Here is a 22,002-nt window from a genome sequence, read left to right as displayed (position 1 = left end):
ACAGTGTACTCTGTGTCTAGTCCTTGACGTTCGGCTTCGACTACTCTTGTTTAATCTCAACGTGAGGTTAAATAAGAGTGGGGTTATGGATACGTGTTTTACTTAGTTTTCAACAAATTGTCACCTAAATGGATTCGCATTAAGCGTTTTTTACAATGTACTTTGTGTATGTTACCTATATGGATTCGCATTATGCGTTTTTCACAGTGTACTCTGTGTTTCGTTCTTGACGTTCGGGTTCGGTTACTCTTGTTCAATCTCAACGTGAGGTTCAATAAGAATGGGGTTATGAATATGTGTTTTACTTAGTTTTCAACAAATTGCCACCTATATGGATTCGCTTTATGCGTTTTTCACAGTGTACTCTGTGTCTCGTCTTTGACGTTCGGTTTTGGCTACTCTTGTGCATCCTCAACGTGAGTGTGGGGTTATGAATATGTGTTTTACTTAGTTTTTCAACAAACGTCCACCTATATGGATTCGCATTATGCATTTTTTTTTACAATGTACTTTGTGATTGTCACCTATATGGATTCGCATTAAGCGTTTTTCACAGTGCACTCTGTGTTTCGTCATTGACGTTCGTCCATTGTTACATCCTCTGTGTTTCTGTGACCTCTCTTTAGTCCCTAGCTGAATGCGTGTGAGTCTACATAATTGGCTTTCCTATTAATGGTTCCATTCTCCTTTCCAACTTCACTTCCTCTTCCTTTCCTTTTTTCACATCCTTTTCCGTCAGGTAAATGATGAGAAAGGCCAGTGAAGGCGATGGCACAAATCTCCCAAATTGAGGGGAACGTGCCTCCTGAGCCGACGTTCTGATACCTGATACCTGATAGCTGGTAGTGCAGCCTGGGCACTGTTGTCCTTCTGACATCAGCTAGAGTGAGAAGGTACGCCTCGAGCGTCTGTTCACCAGGAGGTGCGGCTCAAACAGCGTCTGCCTGGTACCCAGCGGCTGATTAACGAAATGCTGTATCGCGTCAGCTATACCTAAGGTGGCAGCCCCATCATCGCGATGTAGGTAACGCGACCCCGGTAAGGTAGCTTACTGAAGCCTCTCAAATACCACGAAAAATGGAGATAGAAGAAAAAGAGAACGTTATTTTTGGCAACCGACCCGGCAACGAAATAAGGACTATGATTGGAAACTCGGTACCTGGAATGTCAGGACCCTAAATGAACCTGGACGAGTGAGCCTTCTGGCTCGTGAACTGCAGAAGGTTGGAGTGAACGTGGCTGCTATTCAAGAAGTCCGATGGCCTAGATCCGGAGAACGTGAATTCCGAGCCGTGGACCCCACGACCAATACTGCATTCAAGTATAACATCTATCTCAGCGGCGGTGAAAAAGCAGAGAATGGAGTTGGTTTCGTAGTGATGGGCAAGCAGATGAAGCGAGTGATGCGGTGGAAACCCATTAGCGAACGAATCTGTGTGTTGAGGATACGGGGCAAATTCTTCAATTACAGCCTAATCAACGTTTACGCACCGACAAAACGATAAATCCGACGACGTGAAGGACACGTTTTATGAATGTCTTGATAAAGCCTATGGAGAGTGCCCAAAGCATGACGTGAAAATTGTTATCGGAGACGCTAACACTCAGGTCGGTAGAGAGGACTTTTTCTGTCTCATAATTGGTAGGGAGTGCCTTCACCCGCCACCACGACAACGGCCTACGGCTAGTAATTTTGCTGCTGCCAGAGGGATGGCCATCAGTAGCACCTACTTTGCACGAAAGAACATCCAGCACACCTGGAGACACCCAAATGATGAAACTTGCAACCAGACAGACCATGTTCTGGTGGATGGGCGCCATTTCTCGGATGTTATCGATGTGCGGGCATTCAGAGGTCCGAACATTGACTCTGATCACTATCTCGTTGTCAGTAAAATTCGATCACGGTTGTCAACTGTATCGAACGAAAGATCACAGCGAACGATGCGTTACAATATCCAGCGATTGTCGGCGGAAGGAGTATCGGCTGAGTACCGCCAGAAGCTCGACGAACGGATAAGTGCAATCAACGTTAGCGACAACATCAACGATCTGTGGGAGTCGATCCATGGAGCGGTGAGTACAACAGCACGAGAAGTGGTAGGCACTGCACAGAGGCGACCCAGGACGGGTTGGTTCGATGTGGAGTGTCAGAGAGTGACAGACGAGAAGAACGTTGCCAGAAGCCGGATGTTGGTGTCAGGTACCCGATCAAATAGAGATCGGTACAAGGAAGCAAAAGCAGCCGAAAAACGAACCCACCGCAGGAAGAAAAAAGAGTACGAAGAACAAGTGATTAGTGAGGCGCAGGAAAAAATGGAGCAGAACGATATGCGGAGGTTTTATGAGTCTGTCAATGGCGTGCGGAGAAAGACAGCGCCATCTCCGTCATGTGCAACGACCAACAAGGAATTTGCTGACAGATAAAACTGAAGTGGCTGCCAGGTGGAAGCAACACTTCGAGACTTTGATGAACGGAGGAAGTGACGGTGCATCGGTGAACAGAATAAATATTAGCGACGATGGACAAGCTGTGGAGTCACCTTTACTAGATGAGGTTAAAAAAGCTGTTAAAGAGCTGAAAAACAATAAGGCTGCGGGGAAGGACCAGCTCCCGGCTGAACTTCTCAAACATGGCAGTGAGCAGCTTTATGAAGTTCTGCACCATATTATGTCGAAGACGAGGAAATGCCTGCTAGCTGGTTGGACGGCCTCATTTGCCCTCTCTTTAAGAAAGGGCACAGACTGGAGTGCGCCAATTACCGAGGAATAACCCTCCTTAATTCGGCGTACAAAATTATGTCCCGTATTCTGTTCAACAGATTGAGACCGCTTGAAGAGTCCTTCGTCGGCGAATACCAAGCAGGTTTTCGTGAGGGCCGATCAACGACGGATCAAATGTTTACCCTGAGATAAATCCTTGATAAATTCCGGGAGTACAACTTGCAGACACATCATCTGTTTATTGATTTCAAGGCGGCGTACGATTCAGTGAAACGGAATGAATTATGGCAAATTATGCTTGAACATGGTTTTCCGGCGAAACTGATACGGCTGATTCGTATAACGTTGGACGGATCGAAATCAAGTGTAAGGGTTGCGGATGAAATATCGACGTCATTTGTTACCTTAGATAGATTAAAGCAGGTTGATGCACTCTCGAACCTACTGTTCAATATAGCGCTCGAGGGAGCGATTAGGAGAGCTGGTGTGCAAAGAAGCGGTACCATTATCACAAAATCGCATATGCTCCTGGGATTTGCGGACGATATCGATATTATCGGAATTGATCGCCGTGCCGTGGAAGAGGCTTTTGCGCCTTTTAAGAGGGAGACAGCGAGGATTGGACTCACGATCAATACCAGCAAAACGAAGTACATGGTCGCTGGCAATCAACGTGGGTTCATTAGTAGTGGTGGTAGCGAAATAGTGCTGGATGGTGAAAAATTTGAAGTGGTAGAAGAATTTGTGTATCTTGGAACATTAGTGACGTGCGATAATGATGTTACCCGCGAGGTGAAAAGGCGTATTGCAGCTGCAAATAGGGCTTATTACGGACTTCGTAACCAGCTTAAGTCCCGTAGTCTGCAAACGAAAACAAAACTCGCGCTGTATACTACTCTGATTCTTCCGGTGGCTTTATACGGCCATGAGACATGGACGTTAAAGGAGGCTGATCGGAGAGCTGTTTGAGCGTAAGGTGCTGCGGACAATACTCGGCGGTAAACAGGAGAACGGTATCTGGCGGCGTCGCATGAATCACGAATTGTACCAGGTGTATAAAGGGCTGGATATTATTAAGCTTATACAACACGGCAGACTACGGTGGGCTGGTCACGTTGTTCGTATGCCGGAAGCACGTCAAGCGAAGATAATATTTAGTAGAGAACCCGGAAGAGGCCGCAGGCTTCGTGGAAGGCCGCGTACACGATGGCTTTTTGAAGTTGAAGAGGACCTGAGGGCGTTCAATGTTCAGGGCGACTGGAAGCGATTGGCCCAGGATCGAGTCCAGTGGAGTAGGATACTCCATTCGGCGTAGGTTCATCGAAGAGCTGTAGCCCATCAAGTATCAAGTAAGTATGAAATGAATAAAAATAAATTGAACATTTGTGGATATGACTCTTAAGCCCTCCTTAGCCGTGCGGTAAGATGCGCGGCTACAAAGCAAGACCATGCTGAGGGTGGCTGGGTTCGATTCCCGGTGCCGGTCTAGGCAATTTTCGGATTGGACTTCCCTGGGCATAAAAGTATCATCGTGTTAGCCTCATGATATACGAATGCAAAAATGGTAACTTGGCTTAGAAACCTCGCAGTTAATAACTGTGGAAGTGCTTAAGGTCACTCCTGACGGAATCCAAGTTCCAAAGTGCTCGCGTTTTCGGGGGCACACCACTCGATACGAAAGCAACGCACAACTGTCTTTTTTATTATTTCACGCATGCTGCGACGCAGCAAAGCTAAATCAACAAAAATTACAGTTGTGCGCCGCCTCTGAATCGAGTGGTGTGCCCCCGAAAACGCGAGCACTTTGGAACTTGGATTCCGTCAGGAGTGACCTTAATGAACACTAAGCTGCGAGGCGGCTCTGTCCCAGTGAGGGATGTTATGCCAACGAAGAAGAAGAAGGATATGACTCTTCTGTGTTGTGGGCGTATGGCATCGTAATGGATGGATCATATTTTACTAAAATTACAAATCACAACTACAAGTGCACTCTTCGTACACATTTCCATTTAGCTGCGTTTTTGTCAAATAAGACATTCATTCTTAATAAAACATTACTTCTCGATCATTCGATTCCACAATAATACTGATTTATTATGACTTTGTAGTGATTGTTAGCTAAATTGGGCACGATCTTACCCCAACTATTAAACTCCATTAGCCAAAAAGTTGAATTAAATAAGTCAAAATATTGAATGAGAAAATAAAACGAGATTAAATGTTTGGCGGGAAGGTAACGAACACCCAAATAAAACGCGCTACAGCTAAGTAAAGTCCTATAAGCAAAAGTTTATTGTAGTAGGGAACTCAGTTTAATATGCGCCAGTCAACTAATATGCACCATCGCAATTTTTGAGTTAATACACTGAATTCAGATACAAAACCGAAGGCAGTTGACGTCCAAACATGTTATCGGATCACTATATCACATTTTTTTTAAGACAGCTATAATGCTATTTGAAAATGGGGGGCGTTGGTCAAGTAGTACTACGAATAATTTGATCATATCGCATGTTCCGTAATGGTGCCCTTTTTTATGGAGACTAGTACTACAAAAAGGAATCACTTATGAGGCAAGGAACCACAGGAAGTGTAGGGAATGGGATGTACTAGTTGTTCATAACAGGTACAGCAAACATCACAAGGACGCCCTTATTCGCACTAACTACTCAGGGAGTAGAAGGTCGAGAAGAGCCACCGTTGCTAACCAAAGCGTGAACCGGATATCTGGGACTCCCACAATATCCGCGGCAATAGTAGCAAACGATGCCCTGTGCGTATTTATTTAGTCAATGATATGATTTATGAAGCATCAAAAACATAATAGGGTAAGATGGTGTAATTCACCCCCCGCGGGTGATTAGGGGGGGGGGGGATTTTAATTATTATTACCCCAAAATAGAATAATTAGAACTGGCTTACCAATGTAATTTATCCTTTCGTTGTTAGCAGCTTCGGAAGAACTGCCAAATGGTGTCATTCAGCCATCTGAATCGAGACACATCCCCCGAGCCGACATCCCGTCTTTGAAACCATGCGCTGAATCCATATACGTCTTCGAACATGATGAGGAAGTCTCGATACCCAACGATGGCAGCTGACTGCAGATCATCATCATGGGCACTGCTTCTCCGAGGACTAACGTCTGGATTTTGCGTCCAGGTAGCACGTTGAAATTCTAGCTTGTAATCCTTTCGGCGATTGAAATGACGGCGTTGCTTATCACGAGTGCAATCAATTCGGCTTGTGCGGTTTCCAGAATCGTTGATAATCAGTCGAAAATCTTAAAAAAAAACTTGACAGCAGAAACAAAATGCGACCGTCCACGCACAAATGCTTGCTGCGACTCCTCTGCTAATCTTCAGTTTCTATTCAGTGTCAATCGAATCTGTATCTTGCTTCATTACTTGCCTTTCGCTTTGAGTAGTTTAATTATCACCGAAAAAAGCCAATAAATTAATTTCGATAAAGTCACGCGGTAATCAAAACTATCCTAATTATAGTGTTGGGAAATGTACAGTAAAACACTTTGATTATGCGATTCTTCTTATTCCTTCTTATTCTTATTCCATTATTTGATAGGCACTCTGTGTTACTTAACCGCTACTGTGCCGAGATCTACTGTGGTATTCTGCTGTACAGAATCCACAAGAATCTATTTTTAGAATCCGTTGTTTCCGTTGCCAGTTCATCTCATCGTGAGTCCATTGTGTCCATGTTTGTCCATGTCGTGCATCCAATGATCGTTGCATTGTTCGGTTGCCATTTATCCGGGCAACGTTGGAGGAATGTCTTCGAGAAGAACAAGTTGTCAGTCGTTATCATACAGCCGTGACGGTAAGGCGCGTACCCTAAACGTCACCGTATGGGCTGTAGATCCGGCGACTGACGAGGGTTTGGTGGAGGGGCTGGGAATCGAACCCATGACAACCTGCTTGTAAGGCAAACGTGTAGCCAACTACGCTACGGGACCCCCTGATTATGCGATTGTTTACATTTTGTCCAGTCAAAATTCCGTTTAAAATTTATTAAGAAAATGGAATCGAACTATATAAGCGCCATATAAGGTTGGTGTCTTGGCTAAATGCCACTCGGTGAATTAAGTTGGGTTTTTCCGGAATCATTCCAGATTCCGTTGGGGTGCCTACGATATGGCATTTGGGGTATTTTGATGAAAACTTATCTCTTGTTATGTGGAACTTTTTATTCAAACTTTTCCTAAAAACAAAGCTATATTAAATACGGTTCAATTAGGGATTTTTCAGGGTTTTTGAAGTGCTTATAAGCGTCTACAGGATGTTCCCAAATGCCCCCGGGGGAACCGTAGGAGGGGACATTTCAGTATTCAGCCCAAAACATGTCATGCGACAGCTCTATCTTCATGATTTGTCATAAATAATCTTCTGGCGATTCCATGAAGGACGATTGACCTCACTGGTCACTTCCACAATATTACGTGGTGCCTCGGGGGAACCTGTAGAATAGGACATTTCCTACTTTAGACCAAACATATCGTGCGACAGCTCTAGCTTCATGGATGTTCACAAATAAAGTTCAGGTAAGGCCAGGGTTTGCAGAAATCGCTCTCAATAGATAACGAACAACGATAGAAGAGAGGCAAAATTCCTCTTGGAATCATAATAAGCCATGAAAACAAAGCTATCGCACTTGTATACAAGTTGGAAAAAATTTATTCAGATAGGCGGCCCCCACCTAGGGGGATTGATAAAACGCTTTGTTCTCGCTGTTCTGTTGGGGACCATATTTTTTTCGCTCAGCTGTGTAAAACAAGTTGAAATGCATCATCAGACCCGGTGTCCCCCGTAATTCTAGCTTTTTAAAAGAAATTTATCATGGGTTCTTCTTCTTCTTCATTGGCATTACATCCCCCACTGGGATATTGCCGCCTCGCAGCTTAGTGTTCAATTAGCACTTCCACAGTTATTAACTGCAAGGTTTCTAAGCCAAGTTTCCATTTCTGCATTCGTATATCATGAGGCTAACACGATGATACTTTTATGCCCAAGGAACTCGAGACAATTTCCAATCCGAAAATTGTCTAGACCAGCACCGGGAATCGAACCCAGCCACCCTCAGCATGGTCTTGCTTTGTAGCCGCGCATCTTACCGCACGGCTAAGGAGGGCCCTTATCATGGGTTGTAGCCCCCGAATCTGTTCATTATCGTAACAGCTACCGAAAAACGTCCTTTTACGGTATGCTATCTATTGAGAGTGTATAAAGACATGATTAGTGAGAGATTTACTCATTCCCCTTTGGATTCAAACCCTGATGATAAGGCTGTAAAGTGTAAAACATCTCATTGACCACTCCCGGAACATCACGGAATGTCCCGGCAGAACCTGTAGAAATTGACATTTTCATTTTTGCACTTAAACGTGTCATGCGATAGCTCTATCTCCATGGTTTCTCACGAATAGTAAAAAAATAATAATAAGAATTTATTGTTGAGATTTGATTCATAAAAATTAGAGAAAAGCAAAATAGTGTTAATTTAAATAACATTTTGAAATCAGGTAAGGTATGGTACCAATAGTAGAGGTATTAGTAGATTCACAAGAGAAAATATATTTTTTTCAAATTGATAGTTACAGCTTTAATATCTCAGCTAATAGATAAACTAATAGATTTGCTAAAAAATGAAGTTGATGTCATTTATCATCACCAATTACCAAATATTGCTTGCACTACTAAAGGGTGCACTGTTCCTTGGCGGCAACAATTAATTTTGGTTCCCATACTGCCGTAATCTGAGAAATTAACGTAAGCGCCAAATTACAAGACACATGTTTGCCATTTTTCTGTTAAAGAACTCGATGAGTACTACTCGTTAACACCTTTTTTGGGAAATGGCGTATACGTCATTTTTTCAGATTACGGCACCATAGTGGTGCTATTTATTGATTTCTTATGAGACTCGCCAATATTTGTACAGTTGCACCACTATAGGTGCAAGGGAGGCAATTTTGATAAGAAAAATCATTGTTTTCTATAATTTTTCAAGCGAAGTCTTAGGATAAGTTGCATTTAACAAGATTTTCAAAACACGACGCATCAACTGAAACCATCGTAAAATGTAGGGGAAAAATTTTTTTTCCCAAGAGATTCTAATAATTATGCGAGTTCCTGGTAGTTCAATCATATCTAAAAGTTATTAAAAAGTTTCAAAAGTTAGTACTCGAGTTGCACAATTTGAACCGATTTGGTTGCAGCAACTAATATTTAACTGGATTTTTTTTCATACATACTCGTTTATGACAAATGTGCCCATGAGAAATGTGCTGCTTGGGCAGTTAATAATGAATTGACACCATTGAAAACTTGAAGATTTTTTTGCGATCCGTGACGATCCGTGTGAAGATATTCAAAAATCACGAGCATTCTAGGATGTGCTGTGGGAAAACTTGACTCGACTTGTACAAGACACTGAAGATGACCTCACAGTTGAGGTCGAAATACGTATCTGCGTAAGATAACAAAACGTAGTGGAATTAAATGGAGAGTACTCGACTCGTCTTAGACGGTTGAATACATTCCACTAAAAAGAGCTTAAAATATTTTGTCTGTTCCAATTTGTTTCCATTGTTTCGCGATAAAGGTCGTTCCTTAGTCGTTTATTTAGTATCTAAGTGCTTTCACAATACTTTCTTTTTTATAAGAAATTTTTAATTCTTCATGCTCACATGACCCTGTATAGAAAAAGTTACTTATTTTACTTACGAAGAGAAATTATAGCCTTTCGACTATTGTTGCACAAGAAAGGCAAACGGCCTTTATTGCTCCATAATGTTATTATTATTTGCAACCAACACAATACAACGATACACGATTCAAAGCGCGTTCGGCACCATTCTCCTCTGATACCTATTTCACTAATCGGCAACGGTTTTGGTCAGTAAGCCAAATTGTCACAGGAACTTGGCACTGTCAATGTAGTCAGCGACATTGATGATGCGTCACTAGCAATGCTACTCGCCATCCCAGTCGGTTTGTTTGATCGTTGTTGGCTCGGCAACCAACATTTTGACGCAATTTGCCATTTTATTCATTAACCCTTATGCGGCCAACAAAAAAACACACGTGGATGGCCGACAGGGTACCCGTGTTCCACTAAATTGATATTCTCATAACTTCAACAATTTTCAACCGATTTGGATAATTTTGACAGTTTTGGAAACAGAAACTCATATACTTTTTGCCCATTGTCAAGGTTTACAGCTTATGCCCATGGTTATACAAGAAATCTTTGAAGTAAGGCTTAAGAGTCTACACGCGTAACCAAAGGCCATTCAACCAGTTTCAAATATGCTACAAGCTCTTTGCGCTTCTTAGAATTGAAGGTGTTCACAGTATATGCTTCGGGTAATGCAAAAATCCCTGAAATGAGGTCTTAGTCATCCGAGAAATCTCTGGAGTAAAGCCTAAAGATCTACTCGCGTAACCAAAGGCCTATTATGCAAATTAAAATACGGTACATGCTCTTTGTGGTACTTAGCATAGAATGCGTTCACAGTATATGTTCCGAGTCATCCAAGAAATCTCTGGAGTAAGGCCTTTAGGTCTTCACTCATAACCATGGGTCTATGGACTTGTCTCAAAACTGGTACACGCTTTTTGCGCATCTTGAAATCAAATGTGATCACTACATATGTTTTGCGCTATCGAAGAAATCTCTCGGATAAGTCCTCTGGCGCCTTCATTGCATATGTTCATGGTCGTCCAAGAAAACCCTGGAAAAGGCCTTCAGGTCTACACGCGTAACCAGAGATCTTTTAGATTGTTTCAAAACTGGTACATGCCCTTTGTGGTACATAGAATAGAACGCCTTTATTGCATATGTTCATGGTCCTCCAAGAAAACCCTGGAAAAGGCCTTAAGATCTACACGCGTAACCAAAGATCTTTCAGATTTTTTTCAAAAGTGTTACATGCCCTTTGTGGTACATAGAATAGATTGCGTCCATTGCATAGGTTCATGGTCATCCAAGAAAACCCTGGAATAGGCCTTTAAATCTGCATGGGTACCCAGAGATCTTTTGGCTTGTTTCAAAAGTGGTACATACCCTTTGTGGTACATAGAAAAGAATACGTCCATTGCATATGTTTATGGTCTTCCAAGAAAATGTTAGAATAGGTCTCAGAATCTTCACACGTAACCAGATACCTTTTGGATTGTTTCAAAAGTGGCATATGCCCTTTGTGGTACATAGAATATACCGCTTTCATTGCACTTGAACAATCCTCAGGAACTTCACGCGTAACCAGAGCTCTTTCGGCCTATTTGAATAGTTATACATGCCTTTTATGGTACGTAGAATAGAATGCACCCATTTCAAATGTTCATGGTCAAACCCTGGAGTAAGGCATTAGGATCTACACCAGAGCCTGTTTTAAATTTGGTACATGCCTTTGGGGTTCTAGAATAAAAAGCGTTCATGTCATATGCTAATGGTAATCCTAGAAATTTATGGAGTAAGACTTCTAGGCTTACACGAATATCTAGAGGGTCTTTAAAGTCACTCCTTACGGAATCAAGTTTTCAAAGCGCTCGCGTTTCGGGGGCACACCACTCGATACGGAAGTAACGCACAACTGTCATTTTTATTATTTCACGCATGCTGCGACGCAGCAAAGCTAAATCAACAAAAATGACAGTTGTGCGCCGCCTCCGTATCGATTGGTGTGCCCCCGAAAACGCGAGCACTTTGAAACTTGGATTCCGTGAGGAGTGTCCTCAATCTAATTTTAATATGGTACATGATCTTTGCGATATTAGCCCGTTTTTTCCCTCACGTTCTCGGCGTGAAGTTGTATCGTTCCAATTTATTTACATTTTGCATTTCCAAAGAATAGACAACTTCATATTAGGGATATGAATGAAGTTTGTATACTACCTGGAACCAACAACAACAAGACAACAATAACTACTTGGAATGCTAATATATCAAGATGAGGTTTCACATCTTGTTTATTCTTCAATAACTGCCCAGAGCTAATGACAACAACTTGAACTACTTGAAATGCAAACATATACCAATAGCCTTCCGTTCGTGGGTTGATCTGCAGATCATTCCTATATGGAGTTCATAGACTACCTAGTACCATGGCAAAAACAAAAACTACAGCAGATGTTCGATAACTGCAAGTCATTTAACTGCAATGCTTTTAAACTGCAATTCGATAGTTGCAACCGTTTTACAGTTATCGGACCGCTAAACTTCAAACCGATGTCAGTTTCAATGACAGCTGCATTGCGCTGCACATTTAGATGCACTTTTATTGCATCTGATGTCGATTGACAACCGTTTGACGTCTAGAGTGCGTTGCAGTTATCGAACGGCATTCGATAACTGAAAAGTAAACATTTTGCAGTTATCGAACGGCTACTGTACTAGGAATGCGTACATTCACTCAGATGAGGTTGACCCGATTTTGTCACTCCCAGATTTTGTCTACCCCTGATTTTGCCTAACCCTTCACTGCCTGTAGCTTATTATGAATCATTTATGAATACCTGTTAATAAGTTTGTAAGTCTCTTCGACAAAAAAATACGGATTCCATTCACGTATTTTGCCTTGCTACGGAGCCCACGACAATGGAAATAACTACTTAAAATACAACCATATACCAAGAAGGGGTCTCACAACTTGTTTATTTTCAAATAACTGCCTCCATTAAGGAGGTTGATCCATCGACCTTGACTCTATTTCATAGACTATCTGGAGCTCAAGACAACAACAAGAACTACTTGGAATACAAACATATACCAAGATGGGGTCACAAAACTTGTTTATTCTTCGATAACTGCCTCCATTACGGAGATGGATTTACAGAACTTCGGTGGGGTTTGATCCCATGAAACCAGTACGCTAGACAGGTGTTTTCCCTACTAAGCTACGAAGGACCTCCGTCGTCCTCCGCAGCTTAGCCGGGTACTGATGAAACCAAATTCACAGCACCGGGCATGTAGCCGAACTCTCGCAATACATTCTCAGAACTAACTCTCTAATATATGTTTTTGAACAATGCCAACCAAGTAGGATGAGTATTTAGTATTATCTGGCTCCTACACACTTGCTTCATTACCAACGGCGCTCGATGAAGTAGGGTTGTGTGAGATTGTGCCAGTTGGTCGTCAGATCCCAACCCGACCACATAAGCGAAGAGGGATCGCCTTTCGAGTTCAGTACATTCAAAGTTAATTGCCTATGTTCCGGGTATTGAGCCAGCCGGATTGGAAATTAAATGCTATGTCTGAAACTCGATTTTGCATATGCACAACATGTGATAGATTAAGTTCGCAAAAGGTATTGGAGGAAAACCGCTACCTTCCGTCCTTCCCAGTTGTTCTTCAATAACTGCATCCGTTACGGAGGTTGATACACCGACCTTGACTCTATGGAGTTCGTAGACTACCTGGAGTCCTCGACAACAACAAGAACTACTTGGAATACACACATATACCAAGAAGGGGTCACGCTACTTGTTTATTTTTCGATAACTGCCTCCATTACGGAGATAGATCCGAAGATCTTGACTGTATGGAGTTCGTAGACTACCTGGAACTCACGACAACAACAAGAACTACATGAAATACAAACATATACCAAGAAGGGGTCACACAACTTGTTTATTCTTCAATAACTGCCTCGAATACGGAGGTTGATCCACCGACCTTGAATCTATGGAGTTCGTAGACTACCTGGAGCCAACGACAACAACAAGAACTACTTGAAATACAAACATATATCAAGAAGGGGTCTCAAAACTTGTTTATTCTTCAAACGCTGCCTCCGTTACCGAGGTCGATCCCCAGGCCTTGATTCTATGGAGTTCGTAGACTACCTGGAGTCCTTGACAACAACAAAAACTACTTGGAATACACACATATACCAAGAAGGAGTCACGCAACTTGTTTATTCTTCGATAACTGCCTCCATTACGGAGATTGATCCGAAGATCTTAACTGTATGGAGTTTGTAGACAACCTGGAACTCACGACAACAACTAGAACTACAAGAAACACAAACATATACCAAGAAGGGGTAACACAACTTGTTTATTTTTCGATAAACGCCTCCATTACGGAGATTTTTCCGAAGACCTTGACTGTATGGAGTTCGTAGACTTCCTGGAACTCACAAAAACAACAAGGTCATTGGATGACTCGGAACATATACTGTGAAAGCATTATTTGCTAAGCACCATAAAGAGCATGTACCGTTTTTGAATTTGCTCGATAGACCTTTGGTAACGTTAGAAGCACATAAGATCTTATTCCAGGGATTTTTTGGATGACTGAGGCCTTCCTACAGGGGTTTTTGGAGCACCAGAATATATACTGTGAACACCGACTATTCTAAGAAGCGCAATGAGCATGTAGTATATTTGAAACTGGTTGATAGTCCTTCGGTTACGTGTAGACTCTTAAGCCTTACTTCAAAGATTTCTTGTATAACCATTGACAAAAACTGTAAACCTTGACAATGGGCAAAAGTATATGAGTTTCTGTTTCTAAAACTGTCAAAATTATCTAAATCGGTTGAAAATTGTTAAAGTTATGAAAATATCAATTTAAGGGAACACGGGTACCCTGTCGGCCATCCACGTGGTAAAAAAATCCCACGACCCTCCTCACTGTATCAACGTGATTTTCTCACAGATGCTACATTTTATGAAGTTCTTAGATGTCACCGAGTTTCAGCTTTCAGCTATAAAAATTCATTGAAATATCACCACTTGAATTTTAAAAAGGAACACAGGTACCCCGTCGGCCGCATAAGGGTTAAGCATATTTCTGCTGCACTTTTTTTTGTCGGATTTGGCTGAAGAAGATTTGGAAATAAAAATTATAATGTGACGTTTTTTTTGTGCTTACTTCTGTTATCTACGGTGTGATCGAGCGATGACGATAAACCACGCGCCACAAAAATGAACTAGCTGCACTAGGTGAAGAATTTTGTTTGTTTTTGTGTCGACATGCTTTGGGTGTTTGCATATTCCATTAACACATTAACTCGAAATCTTTCCGACTGGATTTGACTTTCTCTGATCGCTTAGGAAACAGAATTGTAATTAGAATGTTTTACGTTGGATTTTGAACTGTATCCGTTGATTCAGAATCTGTGGTTAGTTGAAGATATTTTTTATTTTGTTGAGGTATGGTTATCATTCATGCAGAAACAAAACTATTTTGAAAACAACAATTTTTCACACAAAATTAAAAAAAAATCGCATTGCTTTGGCGGTAATAAGAATTATTCTTGTTTCAACAATCCAATATTGTTGTATTTGAAGCTTGGAATGCTGAACTTTAAAGAGTTTTTTTTTTGACAGCTTCAATCGATTACATTCAATTGATTGCTGTTCTATTGTGGTATAAAGAGCAGAAGAATACTTGTTGGTCGACTTGGAAGGAAGGGATAATGATAATGGAAGCATGAATGATTGGCTGGAAGACTGAATGGTAACTAAAAGGTCTGCGTACCTCCATTGGGAGGATGCCGCCTCGCAGTTTCGTGTTCTCTAAGCATTTCCACGGTTCTTAACTACGAGGTTCCTGAGTCATGTTACCATTTTTGCATTTGTATATCCTCAACGTCGCTGATACGTTCTCGTCCGTAGATCACCAGAAAACCACCAGTACAAACGAAAAACCAGAAAACCGCCAACTGCAATAGCCCAATAAATTATATTCCTACAAACTTGCTTCAAACAAACTGTCATAGATTCTTTGAACAACATTACAATAAAATAATTCCACAGTTTTTACACCTGTTGTTCCACGTAGCCTCTTCTAAAATAAGTCTAAGAGAGTCTCAAATTGAAAACAAAAATTGAAAAACTGCACGTGTGAATCGGCCTGAATGGCTGGCCTGATGTTGATTCAAAACAAAGTAAAGCCCTTCTCGTTTAGTTTGATTTTGTGTTTTATTTTTTTTTTCAAATGTAGACGCGTGAAACAATATGAGTTCTTTGGGAAATTTGAACCTAAATAAGTAAAATAAACAATTTGCGGATGGAAATATTTAAAGGAAAAGATCAATAAAATGTAAACACTTGCATCTATCGTTAGATCAATTATCTATTTAAGTTGCTATCATTCTACACTGGAGTCGCTTTTTACGTGACTATTTTTGCACTGATTTTAGGATTTAGCGGTATTTATGGCGATTGTTTTAAAAGTATTTTTTTCGTTTTTTTTTCTAAAAAGGTCCGGAACACGCAAAAACGACTAAAGATAGATTTTTGATGAAGTCGTTTCGACGCGGTCTCAATTTACGTGATATATATCCCTCACGTAAAAACTGACTCCAGTGTATTAAAAACTGACTGCAAAATTGTTGTTGGTTTCTAGAATTACATATGCGTTAAAAGGCAACCTATCGAATAGCAGATTAGATATCTAAAATGAACGATAAATTAACTAGAACAATCTACCACGTTCCAGCCATTGAACCATATCTCGAGAGCTAATTTTCCTGACAAGTCCTAATTGTTCGCTTCGTCTTGATACTAATGAGATCTGTTTTCTCCCGTGCCGCCTCTCCCGACAGGTCCTTGCTCGAGTACAAACAGCTACACGATAGGCGGAAGCAGCATCGATTTACAACCCCAGCAGCTGGTTCTCCAAAAACAGCAACAGCAGACAAGTCAACCGCAGCATCAGCCGCAGCAGCAACAGCAGCAACTACAACTACAACAGCAGCTACAACAATCATCGAGTTTATCAAGTAGTAATAGTCTAATTAATAACAACGGTAATCAAATTAGAGATAGGGATAGTACCAATTACGTGAACGTGTCCTCGATATCGGCCCTCAACGTGTCCTCCATTAGTAACAACAACAACAACAACAGCAACATCATCAACAATAACAGTAGCAGTAGTTCCAACAGTACCAATCACCACGTCAACCTAATAGGCGCATCGACAGCGTCAGCCACAATGACCACCTCAGCCGCAATTTCGCCTCCTCGGCCAATGCAGAAGGTAAGACGGTTGCGCTTTTGATGCACATCGAGTGCTTATGGCAAGGGCTCACTTGCAATGTATGTTTCAAGTGATTTCAAGTGGACTCTTCTTAACCTTTCAGCAATGTATTGTTCCGGTGAATGTGATTGAAATTACTCGTTTGAAATACGATATCGTTTGGATTGATTTTTATTATTTTAACGAAAACCTGACCCATTATTCGGGACGTTCCGGGAAAATTTTACCAAGAAAAAACTCGTACATAGATTTCTAGAGCCAAATAATTGTTATTTGAGTGGAAGAAACAAAATAGCCACTTTTCGATATTAATTAGAAGAGAATGCACAACAACGGCTCATGTGACATATAATCTTCGAGATAGGAGATTTGCGCCATCGCATTAACTATTTTTGCATAATCAACAAGAAATTTGGATTCTAATAATACTTTTTCCATGTCATTTTGACCTCATTTCGATGCGAAACAATGAAACGCAAAGCGCAACGCAATGGAGGATGAGCGCTTTTTAGATTTTACTAATTAATTAATGGCCCAATGTACCCATTTGACTGCATGCAAAGTGTACGTATATCGCCTCCACTTTGTACACTTATACGCTATGATATACGATCTTGTGTTTGCTGGTCCAAAGGGGATTTCCAAGTTAATAGGAATATAAGTAGTAATCATAGAAATTTCTGGGATCTCAAAGAAATTTACTGATTGTTTTTAAGACTCCATGAAGTGCTTTTATTTACAAAAGCTTTTATCTACAAAAGATGATTCAAGGCTTTTCAGGTATAAAAAACGAAGTAGGGTTCTGAAAATGAGATTAATTCTAAATTTACAAAATTACCCAAAAGGATTTTTATAATAACAATCATAAACTCTGGTCTGCAAGTGGTTCTGAGCTCCCCAAAAGATTATTTGACATTCATATGATTTCTAGGTAGTTTGCAATGAATCGTCCCATAGATATCTCTGATAATGATGAGTTCAAGAAGTGAGTAATAATTGCTTAGAACTGATACAGTTTTGGAGAAATTTGGGAGTGAGATCTGCTGGAAGTTAAGATTTTCAAAAATCAGATGCAACTCAGAATAAGCTGTGGGACAAAAAGGTCGAAAACAGAAAGGTGAGGTCGAATGGACTAACAATATAAGGCTTCAGGAATGGCTTTACACTGTTGTTTTATCTTGTTCGACGTTTCGGTCCGTTCGGGATTTTCCTCATGGACTCAATTCTTACAGGTTTATCCTCAACTGTGGTTCTGCTGAACCATTGATTGTCACGAGGTCAAGATTTTTCCACATAAACGAGAATGGTTCGAGCACCGCGTTTATGGTAAAGCCATTTCCATTACAGTGAGTGCGCAGCGTAAGACAGTAATGTTAAGTAATACAGGCTTGACGGATCATGCACTTGTAGTACGCGTCATTTCTGTCGAAATGAGCGCGATTCTTTACAAACCACTAGACTGTGTGGAGTACGGAATGGAATGTGCTTTTGCTTATTAAGCGAAGCAAATTGAGTGCACGCTATTTTTTATGCGCGTTGAGAGCGCGTTTGAGTGAGTGAGTTTTGGTCTTCATGTCTTTTATGTCATGTAGTAGTGCCGTAAGCACTTCTCCGACATTATCGACGTCAGGACATATCGTGGCGCTAACATCGACTCTGACCACTATCTGGTGATAGTTAAACTGCGCCCAAAACTATCCGTCGTCAACAATGTTCGGTACCGAAGACCGCCGCGGTACGACCTAGAGCGACTGAAGCAACCTGATGTCGCCACTGCATACGCGCAGCATCTCGAGGCAGCGTTGTCGGAAGAGGGTGAGCTCGATGGAGCCCCTCTTGAGGACTGCTGGAATACAGTCAAAGCAGCCATTAACGACGCAGCGGAGAACAACGTCGGGTATATGGGTCGAAGTCGACGGAGCGATTGGTTCGACGAAGAGTGCAGACAGATTCTGGAGGAGAAGGACGCAGCGCAGGCGGTCGCGCTGCAGCAAGGTACCCGGCAGAACGTGGAACGTTATAGACGGAAGCGGAGACAGCAGACCCGCCTTTTTCAGGAGAAGAAACGCCGCCTGGAAGAAGCGGAGTGCGAGGAGATGGAACAGCTGTGCCGTTTTCAAGAAACACGCAAGTTCTATCAGAAGCTCAACGCATCCCGCAAAGGCTTCGTGCCGCGAGCCGAAATGTGCCGGGATAAGGATGGGAGCATCTTGACGGACGTGTGGTGATCGAAAGGTGGAAGCAGCACTACGAGGAACATTTGAATGGCGCTGAGAGTACAGGCAGTGAAAGTCAAGGCAGCGGAGGAGATGACTACGTCAGTTCAGCGGACGATGGAAGCCAACCAGCCCCCACCTTGAGGGAAGTTAAGGATGCCATTCAACAGCTAAAGACCAATAAAGCAGCTGGTAAGGATGGTATCGGAGCTGAGCTCATCAAGATGGCCCCGGAAAAGCTGGCCACTTGCCTGCACAAACTGATAGTCAGAATCTGGGAAACCAAACAGCTACCGGAGGAGTGGAAGGAAGGAATTATTTGCCCCATCTACAAGAAAGGCGACAAGCTGGAGTGTGAGAACTTTCGAGCGATCACCATCCTTAATGCCGCCTACAAAGTGATATCCCAGATCATCTTCTGTCGTCTGTCACCATTAGTGAACGAGTTCGTGGGAAGTTATCAAGCCGGCTTCGTTGACGGCCGCTCGACAACGGACCAGATCTTTACTGTACGGCAAATCCTTCAAAAATGCCGTGAATACCAGGTCCCAACGCACCATCTGTTCGTTGATTTCAAGGCGGCATACGACAGTATAGACCGCGTAGAGCTATGGAAAACAGCTTCCCTGGGAAGCTTACCAGACTGATCAAAGCAACGGTGGATGGTGTGCAAAACTGTGTGAAGATTTCGGGCGAACACTCCAGTTCGTTCGAATCACGCCGGGGACTAAGACAAGGTGATGGACTTTCGTGCCTGTTGTTCAACATTGCGCTAGAAGGTGTCATGCGGAGGGCCGGGTGTAACAGCCGGGGTACGATTTTCAACAGATCCAGTCAATTTATTTGCTTCGCGGATGACATGGTCATTGTCGGCCGAACATTTGCAAAGGTGGCAGAACTGTACACCCGCCTGAAACGTGAAGCAACAAAAGTTGGACTGGTGGTGAATGCGTCAAAGACAAAGTACACGCTTGAGGGCGGAACCGAGCGCGACAGGGCCCGCCTGGGAAGCAGTGTTACGATAGACGGGGATACCTTCGAGGTGGTCGAGGAATTCATCTACCTCTGATCCTTGCTAACGGCTGATAACAATGTCAGTCGTGAAATACGAAGGCGCATCATCTGTGGAAGTCGGGCCTACTACGGGCTCCAGAAGAAACTGCGGTCAAAAAAGATTCGCCACCGCACCAAATGTGTCATGTACAAGACGTTAATAAGACCGGTAGTCCTCTACGGACATGAAACATGGACAATGCTCGAGGAGGACTTGCAAGCACTCGGAGTATTCGAGAGACGGGTGCTTAGGACCATCTTTGGCGGTGTGCAAGAAGACGGCGTGTGAAGAATGAACCATGAGCTCGCCCAGCTCTACGGCGAACCCAGTATTCAGAAGTTAGCTAAAGCTGGAAGGGTACGATGGGCAGGGCATGTTGCAAGAATGCCGGACAGCAACCCTGCAAAGATGGTGTTCGCTTCCGATCCGGCAGAGACGAGACGACGTGGAGCGCAGCGAGCGAGATGGGCAGACCAGGTGCAGAACGACTTGACGTGGGGCGTATTCGAGGATGGAGAGATGCGGCCTCGAACCGTGTATTGTGGCGTCAAATTGTTGATTCAGTGCTATATGTTTAGATGTAGACTAAATAAATGAAATGAAACCTCGGTGAGGTGTTTGCATCTTGCTCTAGTTTTGATAGCAATCATGGGAAAAGAAGGGAAAACTACCCAAATTTGGGTAATTTTTTCTGCGATATTCTCATCAGTGCGTAGGGTTACTGCTCCTAGACTTCATCTCATAGCTCCGATATTGGTCTCACAAAAAACAAAGCAATAAAAAGGTATCTGGTAAGTTTATTATTTTTGTGATTTTTTTCAGCAGTGAGCACGCATGTTAGCAAAAAGAAGCGATGCAATTAGTGCCGTTTTTTTGTTTCGCGATGAGATTAATATATGTTCAGTGAGATGGAAAATGGAACAGTTCCCCTATATTGAACTCAAAGTTTGGGTTGATTTATCTGTCCGTGTAGGGGAGCAAAAAAGTCAAAATTTGAATCACTCTAGCCAACACCTTTCACTAGGTTGCACTAGGATAAGACTACGTCCAGAAAAGATATAGTCAAAAATGAGCAGTATGTTATTACGGATGTTCAAAATGATGTTGCATTTTGCTATACTTGAGCACAACAAATTACGTGAAAACCAATCTGCCATGTCGTCTGTGTAAAATAAGCCGCAATTGTCAGGTAGCAAAGCAGGACATCGTGGTAGTGAATCAAGATTACAGCCCTGTGGAAATCCCGAGTTATTAAATTTAATGTTTCCTACTCCGACTAGCCTATCTTAACTCAAAACAAGTTCCAAAGCATAGAGCTTGATCAAACCCCGAACTTCTCCAGTTTTGCGAGAAAAAACCAATGGTCCACTGCATCTAATTCCGCCTTCAGAGCCATATACGCAGCATCAATCTGCTACCCCGAGTCCATGCTACAGGGTGTCTGCAAATTATTCGTACAACAAAAACCCAACTTAATTCACCGAGTGGTGATACTGCCTTTCTCGCATTTAGCCAAGACATCAACCTTATATGGCACTTATATAGGTAAATTCCATTTTCTTAATAACTTTTAAACGCAATGGTCGATCGTTATCATTCGATAGTGATCAACAAGGCTTTGTCCCCTGTCGAATGAAACTTGTTGCGAGAAAATCGGTTAAGAATTACTACAATTACTACTATAGTGAAATGATAGCTTTTCGGTACAACTTTGTTGTACGAGAAAGGCAAAAAAGGTTCACAATTACATTTTTGAACAAATTAAAAAACCAGCATGCATTGCACATGTTTTTATAAAGTTGCTTCTCAGGCATTTTTGGTGATTGTAACATGATTTCAAATGTCTCAGTGATATATTCGGTGTTTTGATGGCTGTTGTTTCCAAGTTGGACCACCCATATTGAATGATAAATTCAACTTTAATCCAGTCCAAAATCCAGATAGAAGGCCATTCTTTTTGTTAAAAAAAACCTAGAAAAAGCATTCACACAAACT

At 42.1% G+C, this 22,002-nt stretch overlaps 1 protein-coding gene across 1 annotated transcript in view; it reads left to right on the top strand.

The window, feature by feature from the left end:
• The window catches only part of LOC134206521 (FERM domain-containing protein 8-like), a 72,710-nt gene that overhangs the window by 24,275 nt on the left and 26,433 nt on the right, over positions 1-22,002 (top strand). Inside the window, exon 2 of the mRNA XM_062682246.1 lies at positions 16,301-16,737. Coding sequence (XP_062538230.1) covers positions 16,301-16,737 — 437 coding nt within the window. The remainder of the gene's footprint in view (positions 1-16,300; positions 16,738-22,002) is intronic.

Source organism: Armigeres subalbatus, chromosome 1, assembly GCF_024139115.2.
Source record: "Armigeres subalbatus isolate Guangzhou_Male chromosome 1, GZ_Asu_2, whole genome shotgun sequence".
Lineage (NCBI taxonomy): Eukaryota > Metazoa > Arthropoda > Insecta > Diptera > Culicidae > Armigeres > Armigeres subalbatus.
The sequence above is the reverse complement of the archived record's forward strand: the minus strand, read 5'-3'. Positions and strand labels throughout refer to the sequence as shown.